Source organism: Pezoporus wallicus, unplaced genomic scaffold (assembly GCF_028554395.1).
Source record: "Pezoporus wallicus isolate ANWC-B61680 ecotype Strahan unplaced genomic scaffold, APGP_CSIRO_Pwel_v1 contig_5958, whole genome shotgun sequence".
NCBI lineage: Eukaryota > Metazoa > Chordata > Aves > Psittaciformes > Psittacidae > Pezoporus > Pezoporus wallicus.
This window is the reverse complement of record NW_026638491.1, coordinates 3,283,006-3,306,584: the sequence shown is the minus strand read 5'-3', so window position 1 is coordinate 3,306,584 and position 23,579 is coordinate 3,283,006. Positions and strand designations below refer to the sequence as shown.

The 23,579-nt window shown below is 39.5% G+C and overlaps 1 protein-coding gene across 1 annotated transcript in view; it reads left to right on the top strand.

Annotated features, from left to right (window-relative positions):
• Positions 1-2,134: 2,134 nt before the first annotated feature.
• DNAJC24 (DnaJ heat shock protein family (Hsp40) member C24) overlaps positions 2,135-23,579 on the top strand; it is a 34,536-nt gene continuing 13,091 nt past the window's right edge. The window contains exons 1-2 of the mRNA XM_057411007.1: positions 2,135-2,154; positions 3,423-3,563. Of these exons, the coding sequence (XP_057266990.1) occupies positions 3,456-3,563 (108 nt within the window). The 5' untranslated portion in view covers positions 2,135-2,154; positions 3,423-3,455. The remainder of the gene's footprint in view (positions 2,155-3,422; positions 3,564-23,579) is intronic.

Here is a 23,579-nt window from a genome sequence, read left to right as displayed (position 1 = left end):
ACGGCTGAAGAAAATACACTAAGTGCTATGGGCCTATTCCATGTTGTATATGGGCTCATTACAAGCCAAAACAAAGAGGATAATTCATGCCAAAACCTTTGCCCAAGAGCTGAATTCTAATTTCAAAAGGGACTACATAGACTAGTTCACACTCGATACATCTCATCTGCAATGCAATGACTTCAGTGAAATACACAATTAGGCACACTGGTGCTGCAGAGTTAACAGCACTTCAACAGAAGGAGCTGGATGATTTCAGGACTCATCCATGTCTTGTGCCAGTGCATAGGCAAGTTTTTCACTTGAGACAGCTATGGACACTCATGATACAAATTTGGCCTCACCTGCAACAGTGCAGAGAAGGGCAAAATATTAACCTGATGGCTGCATTGTAGAAACATATTGATGACCAGGATAGACAATAATCAGACTGGCATATATGCCTTGAGTAGCTTTGTAGATTTAATGCTTTTCTCACTACCTCAGAAAGTCTCTTGTCTCTCTATCATCCATGTTAAACTTTAAATAAATTCCCCATGTCTATTAGCCAACTCTGATTGTTCCGCACCCTTCCTGTACTGGTGGTTAAGGGGAACAGTGTGCCAGGACAACACCTCCAGTTCTTCACATCAATGTCCGTCCAGCCTTGCTACTGCTGTACTGAACCAGTTCAAAGGCTATGAAAACTGACAAACAGTTGGCTTAATTCCAACACCTTGCATAAAAATATTGTCAAAGGAAGTATGCACCGCATTTAAGGTATAGTGTGACCTGAGTTTATCTGGACTAATAATTAGGAATTTTGCTAATGAGGAATCACTGAGATCACAAAATATGAAGTCTCCAGTACCAGCGTAAGCTTTTTTCTTTTTTTTTTTTTTTTCAGGAAGAGGAAGCATAATTACATCACTAAAGGTCTGCTTCCTGAGCTTAGTTTTTTCCATTAAGAGGATGCTCTTCCTTCCCCCTTAGGACAAGCACTTTCTACAAAGAAACTAGCAGATCAGAACAGCTTGTAAGGGAGAGGAGAAAGCGGTTAAGCCCGTAGTTTCCTCCCGGACCCTCCCTGCCCGAAGCAGCTAGGCAGATTGAGCCTGGCGCAGAATGCCATGCCGAGCCGCACCCTGGGGATCGACGGACCCGTTCCCTGTTCCCTCCGCGCTCAGCGGAACCAAAAGGCTCCGGACCCAAGCTCTGACCCCAGGTCGGGTGAGCTGTAACAATGAAAGCCAAAACGAGCCCGGTACGTCCCGGAGGTGGAGCCTCCGAAGGGAAAGGGACCCCCACGCAGTGAGTAAGGGAGAGAGAAGGAAGGAGAGAAGACAAGAGGGACCTCAGTGTTCTCTCGCACCTGGAGACAGAATCCCTGAGGCAAAAGCCTGTGTGAAACGCGCTGGCCCCGGGCCTGGAACGAGCACTGGAGGGCGGCTAGCGCCGTCACTTACTGAGCCCAGCGCAGCGCTACCAATCACCATGGTGACGGCGTCGGACGCCTCAAACAGCTCCATTTCCTCCCAGTAACAACACTATTACTGCCCCAAGAGAAACGGGGAAGACGGCCCCTTAAATAACACGCTCCGCTATTCCCGCTCTCGCTCCACCCCCTCCTCCAACTTAAAGGCTCTAAGGCGGCACTCGGAAGGGTTTGTTTCCCGCCGGACGAGTTATGTGCAGTACCAACTGCCTTCATCTGCGGCTGGCGGTGTAGGGTAGGTAGGTGTTCGGGGTAGCCGTGGGGCCTTTTACTGCCAGTCGCCGGTGCCAGCGATCGGGAATAGATGGGCGGAGGAGGGAAAGTTAGGCAGGAAGGCTGGGGGGGGTCCTCCCGCGCCGATCCGGTGGCGGTAGTGGTAGTGCCGGGAAGCCTCCGGCAGGGCGCGGCGTGCTGCGGGGCCTCCTCGGCCTCGCAGGCCTCCCTCGGCGGGCTGTTTCGGTCGCCTCTCGCTGCCGACCCCTGTGTCCGCCGTGCCGGTCGGCGTGGAGCCGTTGTTGAGGGGTGGGCCCGCTGTGGTGCAGCGACCGCTTCCTGCGGGGCGGTGGGGCTCCGGAGGGGAAGCGTGGCCCCCGGGCGGTGCTGGCGGCTTGGTGTGATCTTAAAAACCTCGGTGGGTGCTCTGGGACGAAGGGGATCTTCGTGGGGAAAGGCGCGTGAAGGTATGTGTGCGTGGTGTGCCTTCCTTATTCTTGTAGTTCTGCCAAGTGTGAAAACCCATTTTTCTTATCCCTTGAAAAAAATATTTATTTTGTAGTCACCAGAAAGTTGTTTTAGTGCTGAAATGGGGAAAAAAAAAAAACAAAAAAAACCCAAACCAACACCCTTTCTTCCTGCAGTAAGTATGATTTACAAAACCTGCAGACTTACAAAAGCTCTTCTGTGCTGATGGTGTTATTTCTAGTCAAAAAGTTCATGATATATCAGCTACAGTGTATCAGTGAATCTGCTCAGAGTGCAAGCATTACAGTGCTATTAGTGACATTTAATTCTTCTGTTTATTTTTTTTTTAATTCTGGGTCATTAACTTGATGATAGGTGGCCAAAAATAAAAAAAAAAACTAGTTAGGTTTTACTTAGCGACTTATACTAAACTGATAGATTTTAATTTACTTTTGTTTGGGTTTTTTTATATGCTTTTCTACTTTAATATTTTAAAAATTAAGCTGCCTTACCTAGCAGGATGAAGGAGGGTTATAGACTCACAGATTGGTTTGGGTTGGAAGTGACTTATAAAGCTCATCCAGTTCCAATCCCACCTGCCACGGGCAGGGACACCTTTCACTAGACCAGGTTGCTCCAAACCCTGTCCAGCTTGGCCTTGAATGCTGCCAGGTATGGGGCAGCGAGAGCTTCTCTGGCCAACCTGTGCCAGGGCCTCACCACCCTTACAGGGAAGAACTTCTGCCTAAGATCTCATCTCAATTTCCCTTCAGTTTAAATCTGTTATCTCTTGTCCTGTCACTACTTGCTCTTATAACCCCTCCCTCCCCCCAGTAAAGTACTGGTTCAAAATAAAGTATTTTTAAAAAGTGTGTGTGTGTGTATATATATATATGTATATATATATATATATATGTATATATATATATGTATATATATATATGTATATATATATATGTATATATATATATGTAAAGTGCATATATAACCTAGGTAGACTCAAAATAGTTCAAATACAAAATTATTTTAAAGGCATATGGATGGCTTCTGAAGCATTATATACTAAGGAACTGGGATCAGAAGCATGAAGTAACTTAAATGACGCACAACAATCTGTGCGATGGAACAGCCTGTTTTTTTGTGCTATAGATCTTACACGGTGGAGGTGTGATTTCATGATCCTGTAGCTTGTCACATTAACTCATTTTTGCTTTTTCTAACTCTTTCTTGTTCAGATTATTATATTTATTAAATTCTCTTAACACAGTGCCAAGAAAATCATTTCAAAGCCAGTCAGACTATGGCCTTTGAAAGCATTACACAAAAGGACTGGTATGAAATCCTGGGTGCTAAGCCATCGGATAGTCTGGCAGAACTAAAACGGAAGTATCAAAGACTTGCTCTATTAGTAAGTAAACTTTTGTTATTTAAGATGTGCAAAAAAAAATTTATAAACTAATAAGATAATAATTGTAGGTTTTGTTTCCACATTTTTGGTATAAATATGGTTTATGTGAGTATATTTATAATATCAGCTCACTGAGGCTGGTTTAAGTTGGAAATAAATTTCTGGAGTTTGAGTGATCATTATATTTTGCAAAGAGGGGTTGTGGTGTTCCAGTTCCAAATCAATATGTCTCCCAGCTTTGCTAAACATTCATGAATGAACTGAGCCAAGCACTTGATCATCTGATGCTGGATAATCAGGTGCACCGGTCAAAAAAGGTCACTGTTTGTAACACATGGTCATGCAATTTAGTAATTGATACTTGTGGTTTTTACTGTTATATTTACAGCTGTGTGTGGTGAATGCAACTCTTGAATATAAAAAGACCAGGTACAAAGAGCAAAGTGAAGCTCTTCCTTCTTCAGTAATGAAATAGAAAATATTTAGGAGGAAAATAGCATAATATTGATTTTATTTGAAAGTTTCTGGTGCATTTTTGTGGAGTCATGTCCTTGGTCATACATTAAGACTTCTTGTTCTGTGGATTCTCTTAATTTTTCCTGTGCTCCTGCTTTATCTGTGTAAGAATTTTGAATCTTTATCAGATTACTTCATAGAATTCTTGGTGGTTCTGTTTTACTCTTTCTCCTGAATTCAGCCTTTGTGCTCAGAAGATGCTTTGGCCTGGCTTTCTGAGGAAAAATGGGGTGGGCTTTTTTATATATTGCTGACCATTTTCAGATAAATTTGATAAGCAGATAGAATTCCCAAGGTAACTAAATTCCTGTGTTTCTTGAAAATGACAGCCTGATAGGGAGGAAGAAAGGTGAGCAGAATTCAGTTTTTATATATTCCTTTATCTAGCTGCTAGCTAGACTGTCAGTATTGGCAAGGCATTAGAGAGTATATGTGCAGCTGCTCTTGCTTGGTTTGAGCTGTTAGATTTGAAGGTGCTAAGTTGGGATTTTGAAGTGAGGTAAAGACAAAGTCAGAAACTGAGTTTTGTTAGAGTTGAAATAAATTAATGGGGGGGTTTGAGGGTTTTTGGTTGGTTGGTTGATTGGTTTTGTGGGTTTTGGTTTTGCTGTTTCATTATTTATTATATTTCTAGCCCCTGTGAAAACTGTTTTAATGGTCATTTCACTGGTATGTTCCAAATTTCCCCTTTTTTATACTCTTCAGTTGAATTTGCTAAGAAATCCTGCTGTCCATCTATTCCTCAGTGCTTCCCACTAACTTATTTTTTTGAAACTGATCTGTGTACTTTGAGTTTTAAATTTCAACCATGTACAAGGTGTTTGCAGGCGGAATCTAAATCTTAGTCCTCACTATTAAATATCAGAAGAGTCACTTTGGAACCCAAGATGCTTAGTTCTGCTCTTAATGGAAATAGCTGTTTTCTTGGATCTCCTAATGTTTACTTTACTGAATTACTAGTAAAATGTGAATCAAATATTAATAGTAACCTGTTTGTTCTTAATGAAAACAGTAGGGAGACTATGGTGTATAACACCTTTTTGGTTAAGGTAGGGAGTGAATACTGTAATAGAATTTGGTTTAAAGTGAATACTGTAATAGAATTAAACTTTTTAAACTTTTGGTTTAAAGTGAATACTGTAATAGAATTAATATATTTCTTTCATTATGAATCTAACTATACTAAGGGAATTAAAATTATATGTGAATTATTGTTCAGAGCTGTTTGCTCTGAACAGAAACTAACAGTGCTTTTCCTGTGTGATTTTTTTTTTTTTTTTACTTGAAACTGATCTTTTGTGTTATAGCATTGTACTTCCATGTAGTTATTCTGAAATGTATGAAGTGAGAATAGTTGGAGTTTACAACTGTCTGTTTACAGCTATAGTTTTAGAAGATGAAACTATTATTTCAGTATACAAGCTTTTCTTCAGAACCTGTACATTTCAAAATGATTGGCTAGTGCTCTTTATTTGAAAACTCAGACATGTGAAGAGAAAATGAAGATACTTTTTTTTTTTCTCCCTTTTGCTGTTTGGATCAGAATTCTTTTGCTATCTGAGATGGATCTCTTGACTAAAAAGTGGCACTCGTCTTTACTTGAACGTGTTTTCTCCAAGGCAGATCTGCTGCTTGTCAGTTGCTGTTACCATATCCTGTCTCCCTATAGTCATCTTTATTTTAGCTGAACTGTTACAGACTCTACTTGTTTGTCTACATATTAACAGAGCCCCTAGTACAGTCAAAGTCTTTTCAAGCATGGTGGAATTTAAACACTTTTTTTTTTTTACCTTAAAAACCTCATTGGCTATAGGAGTGACCAGAAGCTACAGTACATGCCTTCACTAAAAGGTGATATACATAGAACATAGTTACATTGTCTCTTTCACGGACACCCCCTTGTCATGGGGAAGGAGCTTGCATGCCCTTGTGAGGTTGGGAGGTATGCTAGTGTTGGCATATGCCTCTGGTAGTGTCTCCCATGCCAGACAGGTCTCAACTGAAGGGTCAGACAAAGTGTGTCCATGAGCAGGATGGTCTCACTAGCCTTCGGACAGCCATCCTAGGAGAAGGACAGCTCTAACTTCAAACCCAGGCAGATGGAGCTTGTTTAGCTCTGTAAGGCCATCCATCTAAGAGAAGGATACTCTAATCAAACCTATGACCTGAGGAATTTGCTGTCACTGTACAAGCTCACTAGGCCCTGGCAGATAAACCTCAGGCCTAAAGGGTAGGGCCAGTTCTCCGCACGCTGTGCCTCACCTAAAAAGTCCACTGCGCAGGCCTGAAGGGTTTACCCACACTTGCAAAGCCCTGTAGTGACAGGCGAGGGACGAAACGGCAGGTGATAAGGTGCACTGGAAGTGCCTGCATGCAGGCGGTTCAGGACATTGGTCGCCCCATAACTCTGTTGTCTCCTTTGAGAACTCACGCAGAATTAGTCTTGAGGAGAAAAGACAACGCAGAAAGAATCGCGCCCCGCCTATACCACCCAAGGAGAGATCTTTCACTGTGCTTTTTGCAACCGGATTTGCCTATCCCACATTGGCCTTTTTAGTCATCAGCGTGCTTGTAGTAAGCGTGGATAAAACCCTTCCCAAATCTTCGTTCGTGAAGTCAAGTCATGATGAATTACAGCGTGAAAGTTATTGCCACAGATGATGTTGAGTCTAAGGGCTTCCATGGTTGAAAAAGTTTTAAGACTTTCTTGAAAGTGTACCATAGCATGTTAACACAGAAGATACTCTTTCTGATTCAGAGGTTCAAGTAGTTACAGACTTCCAAATAATAGTGGAATATATAAGGGAGGTGCTGTATGTTTGTTCTATCCTGGTATTATTTGCTAGGTATCCAGGGCTCATTGTTAGTAGAGAGTATAGCACTGGATGGAATTCTTGTCTTGCCTGTGCATCCTATCTAGACAAAGTAACTGCCTTGCTCTCCCCAAGTTAGAGCTCTTGGCAGCTTCACATACCTGACACACTGTTCATTTTGGTTTTCTAAAGCTGTTGTTGGAGATGGTGGTGGTGGTAGAAGTTAGTAGTATTACTCATGCAGGCAGAGAACAGGTCTACATACACGTGTTTTTAGGTCCTATGGTAGTAACCAGTCACCAGAGTAATTCCAGTTTACAGGCTGGATGAGCACAGCTGTGTATTGCGTGTTAAAAGATTTCGTGTCAAATTATGTGGTCATTACAGAAAGTTTTCTGGCTTATGTGTAGCAGCAGAGGTTAAGCTCCTGAAGAATTGTACTGTGATAATTATCTTAAAAATCTAATTGTTATAAAGCAACTTGCATCTTGGATACTGTCCTGGGTTCAACAGTAGCAGTCATTTTTCTCCTTCTTGGTAGCTGGTGCAGTGCAGTGTTTTGACTTTCGGCTCAGGATCAGAGCTGATAGCGATGTTTTGCTTTGGCCAAGGACTTTGTGAGCCTCATGCTCTTCCAGGGAGGAGGGGAAGCCAGGAGGAAGCAGAGACAGGACACCTGACCCAAACTGACCAAAGAGGTATTCCATACCACAGCACGTCATGCCCAGGATATAACTGGGAGTGAGCCGGAAGGGCTGGGTGTCTGCAGGGTTGGAGGAGGTATGGGTTGGTGCTTGGTCTGGTGTGGTGGGGCAGGTTATCAGTTGGCTGGTGGTGAGGTGATGTATTCTCTTCCCTTGTTATTTCCTTTATCATTGTTATTACTGGTGGTAGCAGTAGTGATTTGTGTTATACCTTAGTTACTAAACTGTTCTTATCTCAACCCGTGGGAGTTGCATTCTTTTCGATTCTCCTCTCCGTCCCTCCAGGAGTAGGGGGAGGGAAAGAAGGGGGGGAGTGAGTGAACGAGTTACCTGACTGGGTTTAAACCACAACAGATACCAACTGCAATTTATATAACATTCATTCTGTAATTGTCAGTGTTCTGATCACAGCTCTTCATTAGCATTAAGCATAATAGATGGTGGAATTTATTTTGAAACAGTATTCTGCTGTTAAAAATGGCAAATGTCCGAGTCCAAATAATTTTCAAACAATCCCCAGTGCTTCATGTTGAGCATTTGCTTTTTGCCATCTGCTATTTTCTGTATTTGTCAACACATGTATACACAGCATCTTGAATGAACAGGCAGATGTAAATTTCCAAAGCTGAAAGGAGTTGGAGATCTTGCCATATGTCATCCAAAAGATGGCTATATTGGCAGCTGAATCTTAGAATTGACCTTATTAATACATAGTATGCAATGAAAAATGGTTGAATTGTAGATTTGTAGGAGTGATTTCATGTGGGCAAGTTAGCTTAAAACTAATGAATTTTTAAAATAGAACTTGTTTCTGTCAATCCAGCAAACTGGTGATGGAAGAGGTTACCCTATAACAAATAAACCTGTAAATAAACACCCTACTAGAGTGAATATATTTACTCACTGTTTCACGATATTTTGCTTTGCTGTACTTAATTTTTTTGTTTGATCAGGTTACAACATACATTTAAGTGAATTATTTTACTACAGATTATGTCAATTAAGAATAGTATTAATTTGATACAGAAAATGGCACAGGTTTCACCTAAAACGAGTGGTATTTTTTAACCTTTTTTTTCCTCACATAGTAAGTATTTAAGTAAAAGCTCATTTTAATAAAATTCCTTGAAACTTAAATTTGTGTTTTTAAAAAATCTTGTGTGCTTATTGATACCTGTATCATCTTGATACTTTATTAGTGTAACAATCAGCAGCTGAAGAAGACTTTTGAGCGCATGCTATGTGTGACACTGGCAACACTATAAATTACTTTGTAAGTAAAATCCAACTTTAAAACAAAATCAAACCCCAAAGAGACTCTGGTACCTTCTGTACCTCAGAGCTTCAGCCAGGAATTCTGAAAGAAAAAAAAATACTGTAAGTATGTATTTTGTAACCAGCTTAATGCAAAGATTCCTTGTTTGATTGTTTCAAGTTCATGCTTAAGTGCTTTCTGAAGCACAGAAGACTTGCAGTTTCCAAAGGATAAAATTAGAGTAACAAAATAGGATATCGCGGGGGGGGGGGAAATCACCATTTTATTATTGGAACAGTATTTACATCTCTTTTTGGTCTAGCACTTTGGTCAAAGAATGAGTTCCCAGATTGTTTTCAAATTTTCATGTAGCTGCTCTGTGTCTCAAAACTGCTTTTTACAAGGCATAAAGTCATCAAACGCATAAGCTTTGTCTAGCTGAAAATCGGGTGTCTATTCCTGTTGATGCTGATGATATAGGATACCTTTCAACTGGAAAAAAATTATTGTGCAGGAAAATTATATGCTGCTGTTACAATGTATGCCCTAATATTAAAGAAAATCCATGTAATTTGAGCAGGGAGTATGCAGGAAGCTCTTATGTTTAATATGGTAAGGAAATAAAATTGCCATTTCACACAGTGTTACAGAGATTTTCTTTTTATCAGGAGGGGTGGTATGCGTGTGTATATATAAATACAAACGGTGTTAAGGTTGTCACTTAATCCAGTAGAAATTTTGAAAACAGACAGCATCAGGCATAAGTAAGTGACTCAGCAACTATCAAAAAGGACATTAATAGAAATCTAATTTAATGAAGTGAAATAAAGAGGAGATTGTTCTATTGCGCTTGTGTCGAGGAAAGAAATTTGTCTTTCTGAAGAGCAAGAAATCTGTTCTGAGATTTATGGACATATCTAAATTCTGCAACGACAAGACGTGCAGAGGATTTCATATATGTGAAGTTAAAGACCTGCTTGCATGATTGGTGCCTTAAGCTTGTTCCAAAATGATTTCAGTGTTACTCCTGAAAGGACCTGCCAACTGAGTAACTTCATGTGGAATTTAATTTGAGAATTCAAATGTTTAAAATTGAAATACTTTGAGCTTCATGTCAGAAGTCTCATAATAATGCTTTTCATGGAAAATGGAAATTATGCAGTGTATATATTCCTTTTTCTTTTTTCAGTAGCCTTTGGGGGGGTTATTTGTTGATGAGTAGCAGCATACCTGTTGCAGATTCAGCAGATCATCATTTTTAGCTAATTCTAGTTTCAGCTAACTTGTAGAAAATGGATTTTGTCACTTGACAGTATAAACAGAAAAAGTTCAGGGCAGCCCAATTGTAGCTTGACTGAAATTAACAGAATTGCAACAGAGAGAAAGGTAAAACACTAGGTTTAATGTAGAGGGCTATTGTTTTAACAGTCTGGGTAGTTTGAGCAGTTTTCTACATCTGATTTACTACTTATGACCGTAATAAAATACAAAGGGGCGTATTTCCCAGTTGGGACTTGAAAAATTGGTCAGTAGTTTATGCAGTACATAATGAGCCTCAGTGTTCCTGAAGTCACTAGTTCAAACAGCATGATGAGTTATGGGGCTTGGAACTAGATGATCTTAAGGCCTTTTCCAGCCCTAGCCATTCTGTGATTCTGTGAGGCAGATCATAATCATGCTGATGTTCCTGCTGCTGCTTAAGCTAGGAGAGCTTATTTTAGATTTACTTGCCTACTTTCTTGTGGTGTTTTTTGTTTGTTGTACCAGAAGACACAGTATTTAGTAGTAAGTCTGAAGAACAGGCATTAACCTGGCAATGATTACGTTGCTGTAACAAGAACTTTTATCAGTCTGAGTAGTGTCACAAATTTGTTTGGTGTAAGATGGTCCTTAAAAGCCAAATGTTCTGGAGATGTGTGGTGCTGGTGCATGCAGCTACAGACTGCCATGTCTGAGACGAAGCTCCTGCTCACTCATGTGGAGTTGTGTGAGGTTGCAAACCTGGTCCCAGTTGGTCCTTGGGCCTTACATGCACTCATTAGGATAAGTAACCAATGGGAGTGCATGTTCCACATAATTAGACAGCTGGCCAATCAAGTGAAATACAGTGATTAACCAGTTGGTGCTCCAATTGGTGAGCAACCAGCTGGAAGGTGTACTCCAAAAACATCCTATATAAGAACAAGCAAAGAAGGATATCCTGACTTGCAGAAGGCATGGAGGGAAGAGAGATTGTGGATGTAGGTGAAGAGAAAAAGGATGTAGTAAGATACCACAGTGGAAAAAGGGGCATAGGACAATATGTAGACTACAGTATTCCTTTAGTAGGGGTGGTGTCTACCGTATCTCAGTTTATATTGGAGCAGTGTCTCACTTCTTATTACTTTGTAATGTGTACTTTTTTGTAAAGACGTAGGTGAATTTTAACGAGTAGATGGTGCGAACATCCTTATAGCAAGTTATTTTTAACTGTTAAATAGAACATGAGACAACCCATAGCATCACACAGTAAGGCAGCAAGTAATATATTGGTTATCCAGGTAGTTCAGCCAGTTGGAAAAGTAATGTGTGTTTGGAAAATTATTTCTAAATTTAATCTGTTTATTTACTGGGTTATTGTCCATAGCTTATTTGTTATGATGAGCAGCTTCTGATACTTCATCCCCTGTAGTTTTAAGGTACATACATAAGAACAGAATGGGCATCAGGCAGTTGAAATATGAGTTTCAGCCAGTGTGTGCTTGACCTTTAATGTTATTTATGCTCTGCGAAGGAATTTGGTGCCCATTAACTGAATATTTTGTGCACTGGTTATCTAAGTTGTTGATTGTAACGCTATATTAAAAATAGAATCTACACTACCTTTGGTCGACTTTTCATTAAAGATGTTCCATACTTAAAAATATTCAGTGTCCTGAGGTAGTATAAAATCTAAATTCTGATTGAAATTAAAATCTTAAACACTAGCTTATTAAATTTCTTAAACGAGTTTCTTAATATTTGCAAGTGTTCTTTCAGCACTTTTGAAGACACGTTGAAGTTTTAGATGGCACATTGTGCTTTTTATCTGTTTTCTAAAGTGAGATGTCTGAAATAAAAATAATGCAGCAAAATATATTAAATAAAGCACAAAGAATGAAGCTATAAAGACTGGCATGTTGTTTTCATGCAAGTAAATGTTCTTCTTATTCTGACGTATCATAGAATCACAGGATGGTTTGGGTTGGAAAGGACCTTAAGATCATCTAGTTCCAGCACCCCTGCCATGGGCAGGGGCACCTCACACTAGACCAGTTTGCTTATGGAATCATAGGATGATTACTGTAGTATGACGCAGTAACCTGTAAAACTTAGTATTTTGGAGACATATATTTTTATATGTATATTTTAAATTTAATTTATCTGTGTAATTTTGCCTTATGTTTAAAACACATAACATAATTATTATGGAAATTTGTAGAGCAACACACTCCCACGTTCCTTCTTTCCTTCCTCTCTAAACACTTTAAAGTCAGAAAGTCTTAATCTGAACAATGTAATTGTCTCACACTACGTCTTTTCCTTGCCTCAGTGCATCATGGATGTTTTCTCATCTGCTGTTGAGCCCAAATGCTCAGCAGACATGAGCTCATTTGAACTGATCTAATGCAGAAGTGAGTTGCTGTACCTGAAGGGTTGTCTTATAGGATACTTTGAAGATAGCTTTTATTATTACAGTAAGAATGTTCAGCTTTTTTGTTGCAGTCTGCCAGTCATTTGCATAAGCTCTTTCATTTAATTTTCAGTATGTTAAAAATAATGCTTTAAGGCTGGAAAGTCAATAATTAGATATTCCTAAAACCTAACCATTTGTTGTTATTCCCAGTAAATTAACAATAACAAATTCAGTCTGCGTTGCTTGGATTTATGACCTAAGAATGGCCATGGTCAATAAAGGTAAAGATGAATGAGTTTTCTGAGCAGCATTTCAGCTAAACATTTTTCTTTTCTTGGCATAACATCTAATAGTAACTAATAATGTGTTTGAGGAGAGGCTGGATGAGAGTTTCTCTTTTAAGAGGTACTTGCTTTCTGTCAGGGCATGCCACTGATCCCGTCTTAGTTCCTACTGCTACAGAAGACCAATGCAAAGTATGGGCTTGTACGATTCACTCAGTATAACTATGACTTCTGTAAATGTTGCTATTGCTGAAAACTTTGGATTATTTCTCTACAGTTGCTGATCTGTCCTAGGTAATGACTTTACCTTTTCATTTACATCTCTTGACTATTCTTTCCTAAAATGGGGAAGTTCTGTAAAGGCTAAGACCATTTATATAGTGCCTATTAAATATCAATGACAAGAAGCTCAGTAATAAATTCTATTAAGTGAGCAGAGATCCTGTTGTCTCATGGTTTCCTTGAGTCATCTGTATGCCCTTTTAGTGGTAATGAGGACACATGGTTGAAGTTATAGAATAGTTAGGGTTGGAAAGGACCTTAAGATCATCCAGTTCCAACCCCTCTGCCATGGGCAGGGACACTTCACACTAAACCATGTCACCCAAAGCTCTGTTCAACCTGGCCTTGAACACTGCCAGGGATGGAGCATTCATGACTTTCTTGGGCAACCCATTCCAGTGCCTCACCACCCTCTTATATCCAGTCTAAACTTCCCCTGTTTAAGTTTGAACCTGTTACCCCTTGTCCTGTCACTACAGTCTGTCATAAACAGTCCATTCCCAGCATCCTTGTAGGCCCCCTTCAGATACTAGAAGGCTGCTATGAGGTCTCCGTGCAGCCTTCTCTTCTCCGGGCTGAACAGCCCCAACTTTCTCAGCCTGTCTTCATACTGGAGGTGCTCCAGTCCCTCGATCATCCTTGTGGCCCTTCTCTGGACTTGTTCCAACAGTTCCATGTCCTTTTTATGTTGAGGACACCAGAACTGCACACAATACTCCAGGTGAGCTCTCACAAGAGCAGAGTAGAGGGGCAGGATCACCTCCTTCGACCTGCTGGTCACGCTCCTTTTGATGCAGCCCAGGATACAGTTGGCTTTCTGGGCTGTGAGTGCATGCTGCAGCCGGTTCATGTTCATTTTCTCATCAACCAGCACCCCCAAGTCCTTCTCTGCCCAGCACCTGTAGCTGTGCCTGGGATTGCTCCAACCCAGGTGTAGGACCTTGCACTTGTCATGCTTAAACTTCATCAGGTTGGCATCAGCCCACTTCACAAGGGTGTCAAGGTCCCTCTGGATGGCATTCCTTCCCTCCAGCGTATCAACCGAACCACACAGCTTGGTGTCACTGGCAAACTTGCTGAGGGCGCACTCAATCCCACTGCCCATGTCAGCGACAAAGATGTTGAACAATACCAGTCCCAACATCGATCCCTGACGGACACCACTCGTTACTGGTCTCCAGCTGGACATTGAGCCATTGTCCACAACTCTTTGCGTGCTGCCATCCAGCCAGTTCTTTATCCACCAAGTGGTCCACCTATCAAACTGATGTCTCTCCAATTTAGAGACAAGGATGTTGTGTGGGACAGTGTCGAATGCTTTGCGTAAGTCCAGGTAGATGACGTCAGCTGCTCTACCCCTGCCCATCAGTTCTGTAGCCCCAACATAGAAGGCCACCAAATTGGTCAGGCAGGATTTCCCCTTAGTGAAGCCATGCTGGCTGTCACCAAGCACCTTGTTGATTTTCATGTGCCTTAGCATGCCTTCCAGGAGAATCTGCTCCAAGATTTTGCCAGGCGTGAGACTGACTGGTCCATAGTTCCCCGAGGTCATCCATTTTCCCCTTCTTGAATAAAGGGGGTTATATTATGTTTGCCAACTGTGACCAACCTCAAATTAAAAGTTAGATTAACATAAACTAGTCATCAGTCCAGTTATGAATGCATTCTTTAAGCCATTAGTGTGATTAAATATTGTCCAAACTAGATGTGAAGTTTATGTGATTCTGTAGGTTATGTTTGCAATTGTTTTGTCACTACAGCTATGAAATTGTGGAGTAACTGAAAGATGACATGATTGTTTGGTTTGTTTGGTTTTGGATGGTGTTCTGTTTTGTTTGTTTGGGGGGTTGGTTTTGTTTGTTTTTTTGTTTTTGGTTTGGTTTTGTTTTTTGTTGGTTTGTTTTTTCCATTGTGTTGGGTTTTTTTTTTTGCTGTTGTGATATCCATGAAATGGAGTCTTTGTGCCATAGTCATAGCGTACTTCATGGCCTCTGATTTTAAGGGTTAAAACATCTCAAGATGCTTTAAACTTGCCTGGCATTGCCTAAGATAGCAAAGTATTGTCCGTGCAACAGGCTGTGGTTGTTCTGTTTTTATTTGGATACTGTGTTAACATGTTAACTACTGGATCTCTCAAATTAAGCTGCCTCGTAAAAAGTAGTTGGTTTCTTTCTGGGTTTTGCACCAAAATATTTTCTAAACTGCACGCTAAAATCTGTTAATATTTAGCTTTTCTTTTCCATTTTAGAAGTTATAATTTGACTATGGCCTAACGTGTTGAGATCATGAATGGCTTCAATTTTACTGTAGAGATTCTGTACTGCTCCTAAATATAAGGAAAGCTGAAATAAATAATTTAAAGAAAACCAAATAGTAAAGCTCAAAACCACTTTCAGCCTTAAGGGTTGTACGAGTGTTACAGTAACAATTGCTAATAAGTAATCTTTTAAAAGACTTCTTCTGTTCCTCAAGGCCTGCTTTGCACAGTGACTTCTGCAGCTGAAGTGTCTTAGGGACTTTGATTATTTTGCTTTATACTTAAATCTGACCCCTTCAAAGTGTCTGCTTGTTTTCAGGTATTCCAAATGAATTTGAAAATTAAGGGTATGCTTTGATTTGGAATGCTGGTTTGGTGACAGTCTATGTCAGGGGGTACATAGGATGAGGGTTGACAGAAAAACCTGTGCTTTGTGCTCAGCAGTTCTTAGGAAGTTGTGGGCTATCAAAGTAGTTGACTTCTTTAGCCTGCAGAAAGGTATTAATCTTGCAAGTCATGGTGCCAGCTGAAGACTCCTGCCTCTAACTGCCTGGCCCTGCTCTTTTGCCGGATGTTACTCAGCCAGGAAATAGCATCCTGTGGGTTTTCCTTCGTCCACCAGTTTTTCAGTTGTTTATGCAATCATGATTGCTTTGGTGGGGTTTTGCGTTTGGTTGGTTGGTTGGTTGTTTTTGTCTTACAAAACAGGATTCTAGGGTTTGCGTTCAGGCAGAAGTAGCATTTGTCTGAACTAGTTTCCTAACCATTTGTGTAACTGGAATTACTGTATGAATAAGGCCACATTAACTTGTCTAAACAATGAAATGTCATCTAATGTGACATTTAACAGTGTAAATGGTGAGGACAGGAGCCAGACATTTAAAATTAAAATTCCCTTTATACTTCTGTTTTTACCTTTATGTTCCTGTAAGTTTTAAAATGTTTGATTTCTTTCCTTCTTTCCTTTGCTAGTTTTTGGTGGTTTTTTGGGTTTGTTTGTTTTTTTTTTTTCACTGCTTTATCTTCTGCTGTATAATGTAGCTTCCAAAAGGCTTTCTAAAGTAGCTTCTGAGGCTCTTGGGTGGTTCTTCATAGGAAAACAAAGAGCCGTAGAAGCAGACGAAAATCAAAGAGAAGCTGTTTCTAAAGATATACTTTTTGGGTAACCAGAAGTTCTGTTTTCTGTCCTTTGTTTTCATACCTACGTTAGCCAAATTAATCTTTGCTTCTGTTTATACAACAACTGTTGATTTTCTTTTATCACTAGAAATGGGAACTTTTACATTTCAGTTCAGCATTAAGTTTGTAAGAAGCTGAGAAGGATGAGAAGTGTGAATATACAATATGACAGTTATGCGAGGTAATTACTTGCTGTTTTGTTGGACTCCTCAGTCTAATGAACCAGTCTAATGGGGCTCAATCTTTCCAGAGGCTGAGGAAGAGGTGATGAAAGAACTAAGATGTCCTTACTTTGGTTTCTGTAAGATGGACTGGTAATTGCTGCTGCATGGTCCGTTTCCTTTGCCCATGCAGTAGGTTGTCTCTCTCACCTTGAGAAAGTTTTCAAATTGGAAGTGACTGTTTCCACAGAAGTTGAAATTTACTGATACAGAGGAGTAGTCACAGTGTCAATCCTGCTGCTGCAGTTAAATATACAAAACAAGTATGCAAAAAATGGGGATTTTGTCAGCAGACACTAGGTATAGAGGAAGAAAAGCAGCTCTCAAATTTTTCACATGGCTCTCAGCTTGGATTCTTGCCCAACTTTACAAAAGTTTATGATTTTCCAGTGAATAATAGAACCATTAAAAACCCTGGTCAGAAATAAGGTTACCAGCCTGCGTGATTTAAATGTGAAAGATGATATGGTGAAATTACTGCCTTAGTTGGAGAAGGCTGAGAAAGCTTAAAGTATGTTTAAGCAAGATCAAAAAAAAAATAAAATCCAAGATGCAAATTAATGAGTTTAGGACAGTGTGATTTATTCTATGATTATTTTTTTAATTGCATTTTAAAGAACTCCAGTAACTTTCAGGAATTTGCAGCATTGGATTGCTAGTATCATCCTCTGTGTTTTTACTGTGCGGGTATTAGTGAATGCCAGTAATGTGGTCTGCATAACTGCTGCCTATTGCTGTGGGCATTTGATCTTTAATCCAGACTTTCTTTTTTTTTATTCTGGCTGCTTTTAAACAGAAAGCAAGTTGGATTATCTGTGGGGTGTTAAAATTATTCACTGGGTGATGGATAACTAACATGGTACTGAAAAATACCTTTTTTCTCCTGTGTGCTGTCTTGATGATGCTTCACTGCAAAATGCTTTGAGTCACAGCACATGTTTCCTTAAGCAGCTACAGCAGCAATAATATCTGAAATACTTGTATTCCAACCGCTCTTGTCTCAAGTGAAGTTGGAGGTCTGCTGTGATGGATGTTGTGTATAGCAGTGCTTCTCCAGCCTGAAGGTATGGAAAGGATTAATAATGTGTGTAAAACATGGAAGCAGTTGAATATATGTGGGGAAGCTCAGACTGATACTTGCGTAACTATTTCTGATTATGGCAGATTGTAAGGAGGAAAAAGGGACAAGAATAGACACAGCTAGTTCATCACTGAGCAACACTAGGAAAATGTCACAAATAAGGTATAAGGGATTACAGGGAAAATCAAATTGTTGTCTTTTATTGTTCCTCAAATGAGGAACATTTCCTATGAATAAGAGTCATCCTGGAGATGGACAGCAGAGGCTGGAATCAGTATCAAAGCAGATAACAAGATCAGGTAGGAGAAGGCTGAAGTTGTTAAAAAGCTTAAAGATTGTTCATGATTGGGGGAAAAAGGAAGAAGGGATGGATCGAAGTAATGAATCGAGAAGATAAATTCCTTGGTCTTTTGTCCAGCTGTCTTTGGATAGGCATCCTTTGGGGGAGTTTAAATCTCTATATGAAAAGGATTGAATGTCACAAGAAACTCTTCACTTTCTATTTCTCCTCTCTGCAAGTGGAAAAAGCAGGCTACTTCCATGTTCCCTGCTAACTTCTGCCAATTGAGTGAACATGTTGAAAAGATTGATTGTGGGCTAGGAAGGCAAGTTTAAGACCTGGAATCATTCTTTTCGTTGGAAGTGGACAAGTTTCACATTTCACAGATAGTGCTTTGCAAAATCACTGAAATACACAAAGCACCTTCTAAGTAATTTTGGTTTGTGCTGGTTTCACAGGAGACCACACCTCTTCTTTCTTTTTTTTTTTTTTCCCCCTCCTTTTCTCTGTTTTTTTCCCTTTTGTCTCTTCCTCTTCTTCCCCCTCCCATTCCCAAGTACTTCTGAAGCTTTTCTATAGTGAGTTGTGCCATTTACTTAAGAGGGGATTGCTTACAAAAATGTAAACAAGTGTGGAACCTGGTCTGGTGGATGTACTCACTACTTTATGAGTATCCTAATGAAATTCCTGTATTACATTCCTTTTTGCAGATGAAATATAAGTCACATATTTAACCCATCTTGCCTGTTACAGTGTTTGTGTACAAGAAAGGATATGATCAGTTCAGTTTATAAAGCCTGTACAGGAAGAGATGGGAAGCAAATATTTAAAAGCAGTTATAAACTTTATTTGCTTTGGTCTCTGTTTTTCATCATGCTAGTGTGGTGCAGAGAAACTATGACATGGGTTTGATGTAACCTTCCAGTAAGCATTAGGTGGCAGTCGTGTGTTGTATTTGGCCGCTGCTTTGTCGATGGGGTTTTTTAGCTTCTGCAATCTTTACTGCGGTTTAATAAATGGAGAAAACATGTATTTTATTTCTTATAGCTTTTGTAAAATGTTTACGGTTGTTCTGACCATATGTGACTAAGGGCAGCTGTTGTTTGGACTCTTGAATGCATAGGTGGGATTAGAATAGGGTAGTTTTTGCACAATAGTCACTACTTTTCTGACACATAGTATCAGTGATGATGTTAACTGCAAATATTCTGATGAGAAATAAGCTGTTAATGGCTAAGTGAGTTTAGTTTTGCAGCCTTTTTCACGAGCTGTTACCATTTCTAAATTTAATAGTACCTATTAGATGAAGTGTGTTCTTCTGATTGTGCTTACAATTTTTTTTATCTTTTCTTAGATAAAAGACAAACTTGGGTTCAAGAGAATGTTGGTAGGAACATAATTGACCTTTCAGCATAGTGGTGTTATTGTTGTTCCAGGTCTTAGACAAGTGTGGTTACCTTGTGACCCTTTTGGAGGTGTTTTCCCTTCATCTTGTTTCTCACAGGTAAAGGATCGCTAGGCGTTTGGAACTGGTGTTGCATTGTATTAATTGGGCAGGATGATCAATTAATAGAAGAGCAGCAAGAAAGTGTTGACAGAACATGTGATCTAATTAGTACCTGATGAACCGTGTAGGCTACAGAACCCAGTGTAATGTTGCTTCAGGGTGGTTCCTGTGCAAGACCTTTGCATGCAAAGTAGGCCTGTGGAAAAGCTAAAAATGAATATTTTGGCATAGTTCTGGTGAAAGAAATCCTCATTGCTGAGAAACTGCACTTTCTACTTGTATATTTGGGGAAAGCTGGGGATACCTAATAATTTCTAGAAGGAGTATGTATAAAAGTGTCAAGCCTGTGTTTTGTTCAAGTCTTGTTATTAAAAGTCATGTACCCTTTTGTTTGCTTAGGTTTTCTTTTTATGTAAGAGCTGATCTGCAAATTATGGAAATAGATGGAATAGTTTATAAAAACTAAAACTGTGTCATTTTTCCTGCTTTTTGGAGTAGAATGAAAGAAATACTAGGGCAGTAACATTTCCTGGTTGATTTCCTGATGCCTCATGTGACAAAATGGCAAGGAAAATCATTCTATGAGTAGGTAGCAGCACCACAACGCTTCAGGGATCCACCCTAACTGGCTTTCTATTACATGTTAGCTTGCAATAGTTCTTCAGTTAAAAATTGAAGTCTTTTTGGATTGAGGTAGCACTTTGAGTCTAGTGAGTACTGCCAGAATTATGTAGTTACGGGTAATTAGTTTTCTTCCATTTGTTTGTATAAATGTATTGGTAATTAATTCTGAATTTTATTCATAAATTCTCCCTTCTCCCATGATAGAAGTTTAATGTTTGTGTTTTAAACAAATGTTGTTTTCAAAAGGAATTCATTTTTTCCTGCAGTTTAAGCTTGTTTTATTGCAGTAAGCCACTCCCTGTTCTAAAATGCTTGTATTGAATAAACCACTTTAGTTTTTGTACAAGACTCAAGTGGGTTTTTCTTTAATCCTGCCCTAATGCAATAATTTCAGCAGGGGAAGTTGGAAAATGGCTTCGTTCTATGACCTTTCAGTGAATGCCACAGGGTGAGGGCCAAGTGCATGTTGGTCTCCTTTTTTCTTTACCACCACCGGTGGCTAAAACATGTCCTTGTCTTAAACTTAGTTATCCCAAAATTCAAATTCCAGTTTAATAAACAATTTCATAATTCAGTCTGTGTTCTGTTTTAAATCCATCACAGAATGGATTCTGCAAGAAAACAGGAGTTCAGACCTAAAGGATAATAGTGAGTCTGCATAGATTCTAATCTATGTATCCTGCTTGTAACCACAGTAAATGATCATTTGGAGTCAGTGTGCTTGATTGCTGTCACATACATAGTGTAGGTAATACGTAATACGTGCGTTAATTCTATTACAGGCTGATAGTGATTTGTGGCTTAAAGTATTTCGTGTGACAATGTATGTAAAATTAGACAAAGTGTTAAGTTTAAATGTAATTCTATAGGTCCTAGAGTTACACGGTTCCTTTTTTGTCTGTGTCCAGCAGGAAAACTGTTCAGCTTTCTATTTTGGTTCTCTTATCAACTGATTTGGAATTTTCAGTTCATGCCTCATAATTTGATTTAAAATATTGCTACAGGCCTTATAATGACATAGTATAGAGCTGGAAATGTGAAGCTTTGTGGGAGTGTGGGGTGGTGAGGAGAACCCGCTGTCCTATACCATGCTAAGCTTAGCTGTAGTGTTTCAGACTTGCAAATTTAATATCTTGGATAGTTCTAAACTTCACTTTTTTGAGCCCTGAAACCAATAGAAGCGGAAAGCTTAGTTTTGTGGTAATGATCATGAGGTCTGGGATATCGACCAGCCCCACTTTTAAATTGCCCAAGGACAGAGATTTCAGGAAGGGACCCTTTGTCTATCACCCAGAGTCAGTATGAGCTTTGCAGTGGAGGCAAGGTTTTTCCACTAGCCATCACACTAGGCTCTCGTTCACAGTCTGCTGTAGGAGACTTCCAGATAGGCACTTGTGGATCAAAGCAACAAAACTCTTCTATTTCCAGATGTGATTTTAGAAAGAGGAGGGGTGCTGCACTAAGCTTAACTGTCCAGATTTGATTCCAAAGCTATTGCAGTTTGAAGACTGAACACTGGCTTTTTGTGGAGAGAAAAAAAAATGAGTACAGAGAATGTCAGCCTACCTTGTTAGATTCTTGAAATTATTTAAAAGGGTCATTGATTTCTTAGATATTTATAGTCGTGGCTTAAACATTGTGGTTATGTGGCCAAATTAAGGGATCTTGTTTTAAGAATTGCAGTTTCTTTCTAATAAAAATGTGTCCATGTGGACTGTAGATATCTAGAGAAATTGATGCAATTATATGACCCAATCCAGCCCTTGTTTAGCAGTTAATTTCTCCAGCTTCCTATGAGCATTTGGTCAGATCTGCACAGATTTGGTTGTTGGCTTAAATCTAGCCAAGACTGGTGGTGTCTTAATTGCTACCACAGAGCAACCATTTGGCCTATGCGAGATGAACGTTGTCAAGGTACCTTCTGCAAGGCGGACATTCATCCACTGGGAATGTATCAAGAAAGTTTTCATTAATTGGTCCCTTTGTTGGCATTTGTGGCAGAGCAGCCAAAAACTTGAGTATGAACAGACACTACGTCAGGGGGTGAGATTTATTGGCAAGTCACAGTAAAAACTGGGTTTACTACTTATATTGTAAGCTGGGGCAAAGGACTGACCTTCTAAAAAACAGCCTGGCATTAAACTTAATTAGTCTTTTTTTTTTTTATCCAAAGGCAGGGAAATGCAACAAGAATTCAGACTATAATCAGAAATTAAATAGGAAATAGCTGGTTAATATTTTTCTCCTGGATGTTGACTGTCTTGCAGTTTCTTTTTAATATGATGTGAAGTGTTATGATGAGCTCTGTAGTCTACAGACAAATTTACATGGACCTATGAATACTTCTGTCAGATGAGAACATTTGACAGCTTTTGTCCTGACCTTGCTAGCTTAACCTGTAGATAACAACAATTACAGTGGCTAATGTATGATGATAATGTTGTATATAGCTTGAGAAATGTTTTTTAAACACAGTTTTTGTGGTCATGTTACCCTGCATTTTGTTGTTTTGTTTGTTATATTGCAAGGGACAGATTGGTGATGATTTATACATTTTTTGTCTTAGTGCAACACATTTGTTTGTTGCTAAACTTTGATAAACCAAGCCTGTTTGTTAGGATTTCTGTTCTGCTTGCTTGTACCTATTTCGTCTTTGTCAGAATTTTAACTTATAATGTGGAGTTGATAATAGTTTAGATTTATTAACTAGATAAAGTGTCATATATTGACTCCGAGAGAGAATTCTGATTCTGAAATTTGAGTACATTGCCTCTTCACTATGGAGCTTTTGATACAAGAATAAATAGATGGAAGCTCTCAAATACTGATAATGTGATTTCTTCAAAAGCGTGTGCAGTTCCAGTGAGGAGGCAAAGTCTCATTCTGCTGGATTCCCAGCCATGAGTATGGCAACGTTATTTGAAAATAACAGCTTGGTTTTCTCTCTTCCTCCAGCTGCTTCCAGTGTTTCTCCCCTCTCGTTCTGTTCTGAGCAATGGAGTATCCAATTCTGTGTCCACTTGCTGTCATTAATAAACTCTATCAGTGGGAATGGATGTCATTGCTGTGTACTGCTGTTATCTCATACTATCTGATGCTTATCCGTGGTGACTTCCACTTTTGCAGTGTTAATCCAACCAACCCTTTGCAAACCAATTTCGTGACATTTACCTCTTCTGATTGTGATTCTAATTTCTGTCGTTCATCAGAGTGGTAGCTTCAGCTGACATGGAGTAGTGCTGCATTTGTAAACTTTGGGTTGAATTTCTCTTCCCTGACCATTACAGAGTGTCTTTCACCACTAGATACTTTTTAACATCATTCTTTTTACAAATTCCAGGAGCTACAGTAGTTGTAG